This window comes from Sphaeroforma arctica, assembly GCF_001186125.1.
Source record: "Sphaeroforma arctica JP610 unplaced genomic scaffold supercont1.2095, whole genome shotgun sequence".
NCBI lineage: Eukaryota > Ichthyosporea > Ichthyophonida > Sphaeroforma > Sphaeroforma arctica.
This window is the reverse complement of record NW_014038463.1, coordinates 1-8,731: the sequence shown is the minus strand read 5'-3', so window position 1 is coordinate 8,731 and position 8,731 is coordinate 1. Positions and strand designations below refer to the sequence as shown.

General features: G+C 43.9%; 3 protein-coding genes across 3 annotated transcripts; 2 read left to right on the top strand and 1 right to left on the bottom strand.

Moving 5' to 3' along the window:
- Positions 1-463: 463 nt before the first annotated feature.
- Positions 464-2,958, top strand: SARC_12135 (hypothetical protein). Its single transcript, XM_014293766.1, has 5 exons — positions 464-672; positions 1,028-1,231; positions 1,849-2,066; positions 2,265-2,485; positions 2,636-2,958. Exons 1-5 carry the CDS (start codon positions 525-527, stop codon positions 2,853-2,855), a joined length of 1,011 nt encoding a protein of 336 aa, XP_014149241.1. The 5' UTR covers positions 464-524; the 3' UTR covers positions 2,856-2,958.
- A 2,360-nt stretch (positions 2,959-5,318) lies between these two features.
- Positions 5,319-6,885, top strand: SARC_12134 (hypothetical protein; the record flags this gene model as incomplete). The annotated part of the gene is made up of 2 exons (XM_014293765.1): positions 5,319-5,543; positions 5,851-6,885. 2 exons carry the CDS (start codon positions 5,319-5,321, stop codon positions 6,883-6,885), a joined length of 1,260 nt encoding a protein of 419 aa, XP_014149240.1.
- Positions 6,880-8,452, bottom strand: SARC_12133 (hypothetical protein; the record flags this gene model as incomplete). The annotated part of the gene is made up of 4 exons (XM_014293764.1): positions 6,880-7,237; positions 7,424-7,654; positions 7,849-8,014; positions 8,243-8,452. The coding sequence occupies 4 exons, from the start codon at positions 8,450-8,452 to the stop codon at positions 7,056-7,058; spliced, it is 789 nt and encodes a 262-aa protein (XP_014149239.1). The 3' UTR covers positions 6,880-7,055.
- Between the last annotated feature and the right edge of the window lie 279 nt (positions 8,453-8,731).

Sequence of the window (8,731 nt, the reverse complement as noted above, 5' to 3'; positions counted from 1 at the left end):
ATATATATTATTATTATTATTATATATATATATATATATATATATATATATATATATATATATGCATGTGGATATAAAAAGTAAGAACGAATAGAAACGTAATATATATATATATATATATATATACATATACATATATATTATACAAAAAGTGAACGAATAGAATCATTTCGTAAATACTGATTGATTGAGTGCATTTTCTATAATTATTTTATGTAAAAGTTTATTTGTCTGCTGGAGTCAGGTGTTATGGGGTTGTCTATTGTCACTCTGCGAGTCTTTGTATGAACGTATGGTATACTTGCCACATTGAATATATCCTTACATATTCTTCTTTAATTACTATCACTGACATTCTGATATTTGTATGAACGTATGGTATAATTGCCATATAGAATACATCCTTATATATTCTTTCTATAATTACCATCACTTACATTCTGATACCTCCACCCACGCCTCAGATATTGCGAGAGATTGCTCAGTCCGACGGGACGAACAATCTTCTGAGACTCGTCACGTCCATGCTGCCGATGGTGGCCAATACACTCGAGGATGAGGATGCGATGGACCGCATCAGTGATTTGATGCGGATCACAGGAGATGCACTGGAGAGCAAGTCCTTTCAACGAAATGCGGCGGCCGGTGTGAGGTTTTCCAAGACCACCTTGGGTATGTTTCTGTGGGTGTGTGAGGCGTGCGGTAGTTGTTGTCGGGTAGAATTTTAAGTCGTTGATAACCTCTGCACGTTTAACCGGTGCAGGACTGATGAAAGCGCCTCAAGCATATCCGTACTAAACCTTGAGACGAATCAAAACGAAGAGTCTTGTGATATATCGGAATCATGTAGAATCGTCCAGACAATTCCCCAGTCATCACTCCACTCATATCAATGGTGCTTGCACTCACACACTATGGGCACTCACACACTATGATACCCCCACCTCCCATTTTGTTTTCGTACGAACCCTCTACTATAGCCAGCTCACAAGGCTTTATACGCCATCTGAACATACACACCACACAGAGGATGATCGGATAGGTGAAGCTCTGTCGAGTGGTATGGAGGTGCTCAGCAGTGTACTGGCGCGACCGGAAATTAGCACCGCCATCAACACGGCCGGCTCATCCTTTAATAGCGCCATATCTCATCCTTCGCTGCAGACGGGCGTTAAACGCGTCATGGAGAGTCCGCGGGTGAACCGGGCCGTTAACACCACAGTCAAGTCGAGTAAGTTGTGATAAGTATGTGTGGGTATGTATGTGTATGTGTATCGGTGATTGTGAGTGTGTGTGTGTATGCACACAATGTGTAGTGCAGCATCCGATTTCGATCAATGTTAGGTCGAAAGTGCCATGTCCAATTCGGTGGCTGCAGGGTGGCCTCAAAGGGGTCTGTGTACGTATATGTCTATTGTGTGTTTGTGTACATGTATGCCTATGTATGTGAAACTGTTTGGACGTGTGTATGTATGTGTAGGATTGGCAAATCCTGAATCGGTCCCACATGGACAACGCACAATCAGTTTCAGGTAGGGAGCGTGTTGCAATTCCAATTTTAACACAGAATTCATTTGATGGGATTGAGACTCGTACACACTCCCGGTAGTAATGCACAAACTAAGAACTCAGTAGCGAAACGGTTGGCGTTGTTAAGCAGATAATTGACCCATCTATTTGCTGTGACGCACGGTGCGGGGGTATATATACACAAACGCGCACACGCTTTGTATACGCATATTCGTGCGTATAAACTCATATCCACACATATTTGATCTATGAAACCCTTTCAACCCCATAAACCGAATATCCATAACAGATCTATGAAAACACACCCATCCCTTGCAGGTGTGTCGGTAGCACAACAACTAATGAAGAATGAGCAGCTCTCAACTGTCACTCGAACCGGGATGGATTACGGGACCAGGATGCTCAATGACGCGAATGTGCAGCAGGCCGTCAAGCGCACGGTGTCTAATGGCGCGTACTATACAAAGCGTGTGCTGGACAACGAGACACTGGGTGCTGCGGCTAACACGTCTACGAATGTTGCGCTTTCTATTCTGGTAGGTGGGCACAGACAAGGCTCGATAACGTTCTTTGTTTGGATTAGAGCGTAGGTATATCTCCTATATGTGCCCTGTGCGGATTATTTATGTTTTCTGCGTCCATCAAACTCGCCTATTCAATAGCCTGATAGTAAGTATAAATTGAGGCAGAGAATAACTGAATATGTTCATAATCATGGGGGTCGTCGCTCACAGGGGAGCGGCGTAGTGACGGGCGCAGCAAACAGCACGTGGGAACTAGCCAGAGGTGTGGTGACCAGTGATCAAGTGGTGAAGAGTTGGGGTGTGCTCGCAAGTACCTTTGAATACTTCACCGCAATTCCCGAACGTTCCGTCGAAGAGATGGAGCAAGACTTGCAGGTTATGAAGGATATTGCCGAGCCCGAGATAGCCGAGTTGCAAGAGCTTGAAGCGAAGTATGTTGTTTGTGTGCATATCTTTACATTTATGGGCAAAAATATGTATGTACGCATATACATAATAGTATCTGTGTATGTGTATGTGTATGTATGTATGTATGTTACAAATGCATCCTGATCTTGGACTCTCTTCAACACGCCTTGCAGACTGGCTGCCGAAGAAATTATACTCCGAGCGAAATACGACTCTCTCAAGTCTGAAATTCGGGGAGTGCGATCTAAGCAGGTCAATATTGCGACACGCATCAAGGTAGCCGAGGCCCAATTAGAGGTCGCGAGAAATCGGTTGCTCGATCTTGAAGCAGATGACGAACAGACTACCTCAACTACGGCCGGAACACTGGATGATCAACTTGAAAGGAGTTAGCTTGCGTGAAGTAACGCGAGAGAAGGGGATGACGAGATCTGTATTAACAACCCAAATGGGGGTTGCTATTTGGGAATGTAGGAAGATTAAAATAAGAGTTACATATTATTAAGTGAGGTTCATGGTCCAATAGAGATAGTCGATGAGGCCTGACAATATGAGCATGTTCTCTTGGCGAGGTTCATTTATGAAGGCGCACAGTACACGCAATTGCGACCACCATAGTACTGACGCATTAACCACCCACTATATGCTCATCAGTTACCGACTGATTGCACATCATTTGCACCCCCACTCCGTAGCAGTGAACATTTGCGCCGATTTGTCGCGTATGTATAAATTTATCTATATCTATATGTTAATGTATAGCTGTATCTATGTCTATAGCCATATCTATATTTATATCTATATCTATATGGATATGTATACATATATATTTGCTCGCCTCACAAAACGTCTGTGCTGTGTCCATGGACGACCCGTATACTCACGTAGTAATCCGTACATATGTAAGCAGATTGCACGCGGACTCCTATCCCATGAAATGACAGACATGTGACCGCCTTTGCGCCAGAGCTTAAGCGCTTATGTGGAAGTGTGTGCGAGACAAAATATCGCACACAGAATCGTTACGAGCGCCTTGGTTTGAGGGCTGATGGTACAATGTGCCATGTCTTATCTTCAGTCGCTTCGCGCCGATTTACTTGACTGACTTGCAGCTGAAAAGTGCGAGAACAACCTCGTGGCTTGTTGGTCAATGTACAGCGGCAGACAAGACTATTATAATGTACTCTGTTTATTCTGTGCATGTACAAACCCCTGTACAAACTAATACACATACAATATTGAAGCATACTAAAGCTTCTGTATCTTCCTTGAGGGGCGTTGCTGAACCAGACACATACAAGTGAACGTTTGTGCACACAGCAGACGTAACAGTATGCAAAATACTTCAGGTCAGACACATTTGAAGTGCTGGATGATTGAATACTCCGCGACAAACGACTCGTTGGTGCTATTTTTAGAACATGCGTTACAAACGGACGACCACCACAGGGGTATACATATTGTACAACAGGCTCTATGAGACTCCGTGAGTGACTAAATCACACCTGGAGCAACTCATATATATAGTATATGCACACCTCCGCACGATATAGATGGATATGACATGCATCTCTGTAGACATGATAGTCAAATAAAGTAGAGCACACCTGAGGCATCTCTTGTATATTTATAGGCACGGGTTCACCCGATAGAGTCGAAACAAAGGTATTACGTGTTGCGTACGTACTATCGTAGATAAACCCCAGCAGACCCCACATTAGGTACGCCCAGTCACCTGAGGCAACTCTTGTATATTTATAAGTACAGGTTCACCCGATAGAGTCGAAACAAAGGTATTACGTGTTGCGTACGTTCTATCGTAGATAAACCCCAGCAGACCCCACATTAGGTACGCCCAGTAAATTTTTATAAGTAGGCATATCAGCATACGATAGGGTCGAGACAAGACTATCACTTTATCCATTCAGTACATTGTAGATAGACTCTTGCAGACACGATAGTCGGAAATGGCATAAAACTCTCAGCAGGGCTCCATACGATAGAGGCGGATATCGATGCTTGCAACCAACTTTATACGACTGAACACATAGCACATTCAATACTTCTTTTCTACCCCTTACACAACCGATAGTATGAGATGAACATAAATACGCTGAACGCATATGTTATATATAGACACGGCTTCACGCCATAAGCTCGTATATGATGTGTGCAATTGAGTTTGTGCGACTGGCCACAATGAACGAATTGGCACCTCGCAGATGTCCCTGCACACTTGATACCACGAAACTATTTCAAACACGCCTGATGCATCTAGTATATCCTATTCTATCCGTATAGCTTATATTCAAACACGCCTGATGAATCTGTTATATACTATTCTATCTGTACATATTTCAAACACGCGTGGTGCATCTCTTGTATAATTATACCTTCAGTACACAGAAGGACATGTATTTATTTAAATATTCATCTATATTCTGCGTGTAGAATCATTGCGTGTCAATTGTCAAAGGCTCAAAGCTTTAGTACACGTATTCTATATATGGCTAAAATAATAAAACGCGGGCCAAATCCTTATCGCTTCTGACTTGCTGACAGTGGCATCTTGTGAAATTTGTTGAAAATAAACACAACAACGTTTTTTAAAGTCTCTTGTTGGTACCAATACTCAATATATATTTTTAATCTCACGGCTCATGTGGTGTCATAATGGGGGTGCTAGCTACGCTATATGTTTGATGTTTAGCTTATTATGGGAGTGGTTGATGGCTGCGCTGAGTGTCGCTCATTGCTTTATATCTTGCAGACAACCCAGCACATATCCCACTCTTCAAGTAGTGACCCAAATTGGCAAAGTTTTGTCTAAATATATCAAGCGCAGAAAAATAAATAATGTCCGGTACGATGCAGTTTGATCGTCTTGGTGCCGACAATCACATAGCCATCGCCAAGTTTCTGGGAAGAGATGATATGATATCTTTAGCGGAAACATGCTCGTCGCTGTCTTTGGTGGCAGGGGATCGCTCTGTTCGCAGTACGTGTCTATTAAATGACATCGGGTACGTTTTCGCCAAGACTCAGCCCAAATTCAAGCCGCTCACTACTACCCGTTGCCAGGTATGTCTGGCCTTTCATCATGTAGAACAAATATGATTTTTGATTGTCCAGAATTTCATACACATTTCTCATGATGGATTTGGTTTACAAAGATTGACATGCAAAAGACACCTACGTTCACGGACTCCTCCTATTAAATTGGTATTAACTAATACATATGCATTCTCCCATTAGTAGATTGTAGACGTACATTTGTGCTGGATACTTTGCTGTCTACTTAGTCCCACTGCCAGTTGGTCTTCAAACAACACATATTGCCTCTGGAGCATGTATTAATTTTTACATCTATCATTGCCAATCTACACAGATCGTCGAAGTGACATACGCCGATGTAGCCATTGGAGACATAGTATTGGTGTTGCGAACTCGCGAATCGGGTCGCCTGTTCCACAAGGCCGTTATACAAGCGTACGCATGGGGTGGGATGCAGATGGTGGTACAGACTCTCTCACAGATTGGCGCGAAGTACCCGGTCTGGCTGTCGTTCTATCGTCTCTTATTCTCTGAGGGTTACCATGATATGCTGATAGAATACGTCCAGCTCATACTCCACGAAGAATCCCAAGAGCAAGCCGAATGCTCGATATCAAAAGCTTTAATAGTACACAACCAAATTAGTGCCGGCCAAATCACACAAATACTTGGGGTGGGCTTCAACACGGCAGTATGTTACAACTTCGTGGGTACGGTACGATTACTTCTCAAACAGTGCAGACTGAACCCAGTGGCCGATGCTACGTATGCCCTGAATCTAGCTGCGTATAAAGGACATACAGATGTGGTGTCTATCCTATTAGATAACACAACATTAATTGCGGACGATAATGACAGTTTGGCGTTTAGACTGGCGTGCTACGAAGGGCATGCCGGAACGGTTCGTCGAATGCTTGCGGATGGACGATGCGACCCTACATCTAAGTATAGCAAGGGTTTGCGTATGGCAGCTTGCTATGGACACACACGAGTAGTTAGACTTCTACTGGACGATGAGAGATCTGACCCCAGCGCCTGCGACTCTATGGCACTACAGGTAGCATGCGAGAACAACCATGTGTCGGTAGTAAGATTGTTGCTACGCGACGGCAGAGTAGATCCTATGGCGAATAAGAATTATGCACTAAATATATCTTCAGGAATGGGCCATGCAAAAGTGGAGTCCATGCTGGTGGTAGCCATGTTAGGCAGTGTCAAACAAGATCTGCTCAAGAGATCTGAGCGCAAGAGTCTGCGCCACGCTCGAAAGGTGTTGAGATTGACAGAGCCAGATATGGTGGAGAAGAAAAGACCCTCCCGTTGGATGGTAATGTACGAGTGGTGTATTAAAAACAAAATCAGACTTTAACAACGGCGCAAATACGAATTGGTCTATAATTCGGGACCAAAAGCACTATTCCTGCCGGGTACAGTGATGTTAGTTACCTTATTTAGTTCAAAGCTAACACAAATGTCTCTCAATGTGAGAAATTCGACAAATATGTACTCGAAGAATAAAATTTTACTATACTATACTAATTACTCCAAATCCGCCAAAGTTGAACGGCGTCTGTTGGGCTTGAAGTTCACCACTTCGCCGGCTGTTTGCCTGCCCGCTTCCTCTGTGGATTCTTTGACCAAGTCATCCAGTTCCCGGATGAGAGACTCGAGATCTTTGGCATCTCCCTTCATATCAAACTGACCAATCCATTCGGGGACACCTAGGGTTAGGGTTTAGGGGTTAGGGTTTAAGGTTAGGATTTAACTAACTGTGTTGCGTGCAGCAACATACTATACTGCCTCTATGTATACCAAACGCTGTAACTTGGATGAAAGATCCACGACTAACATGATAATAAATGGTAGGTAAAACCCATCTCGTCAAAGCCAAATACAGACAAACTTACCCTTGTCCAGGCCAGTGACCTTATCACCCTTGTGCTTGAAGTACACAGTGCTGATGACGTGCTCGTTCTCCTTCGCCTTGTCCAGGAAGGTCTCGCCCTCAAACACCCCGGTCTTGTGCGCAGTTACCAGGTAGAACAGGCGTGCACACTGAGGCGTCTCGAATCTGGGGGGATTGATGGGGATACCCATGGCACTAAGGAAGAAGTTGACCGAAGGGTCCACTCCATAGACTGTGCAAGTGGGAATAGAATCCATCAATCAACCCGACACGTTGCAATTATCCTGAATTACTATGAACGCGAATGCGTACCCATTTTATGAACAACAACCGTGCTATGATCAAGCTACACACTCCGCCCGCCGACTCCTACAGACGTATACTTTGCTCACTCCTTTGGCGTATGTCTATAGTTCTGGAACATACCTTGCTTGTGCAGGTCGAAGATACTGGCACCGCCGACGCGGGGATTGCACTCGATAAGCACGGGCCCTATAGTTGTCATCCATGCCTCCATGTGGAAGTTACCCTGCTTGAACCCTAGGGCAAGCACACACTCGACACAGTAGTCGATTATCTGTTGCTGCACATCCTGTTAATGCACCGCATGAGATGTGGTTAGGACCAATACTCTTATAAATTCTATGATTGCTTATTAGGTTCATCTGTAACTGCCTCATTCTGTACGCGTGAAAAAGATTATCGCTACCTATGATACATCGCCTGACGCGCGCACGTGTACCATTGGCAATCACTGAGACAAACCCTAAACCCAAACCCCACAAACAACAGCATCGTCGCTAAATAATCACAAACATACCTTAGGAGTGATTGATGGCATATTGAAACCTCTATCCTGAAAATAAGGGGCCTCGGGAATCCAGTTGTCGAGTACGTTGGCGTACTGCGGCTTGCCATCCCACATGAGGATATCACAGTCAAACTCTGTGATCTCGGGCAAATCACCGCCACCGTATACGATGGGCACGATGAAGGTCTCCGCTGCGAGTTTAGATGAGATGAGTGTCATGAATATTCACTTCTTATGCATCTAAAAATAGTCGTGCTGCAACTACAATAACGACCACGAACGAGTCTTTATAGGAACATGTTGTGACTTGTAAAGAAATAGTAAGTGCAAGTACATTGCCCGCTTTTGGTGATACTAACTACTACATGTTTGTTCAGTTTAGCGGAGAACTATTAGCACAAGGCCCACTGTATTGTTTTTACGAGACTAGAGCAAAAAGTGGAAAACGCTCAGAACCACACACAAGTCTAGAACCAACAGAGTGATAATATGATTATA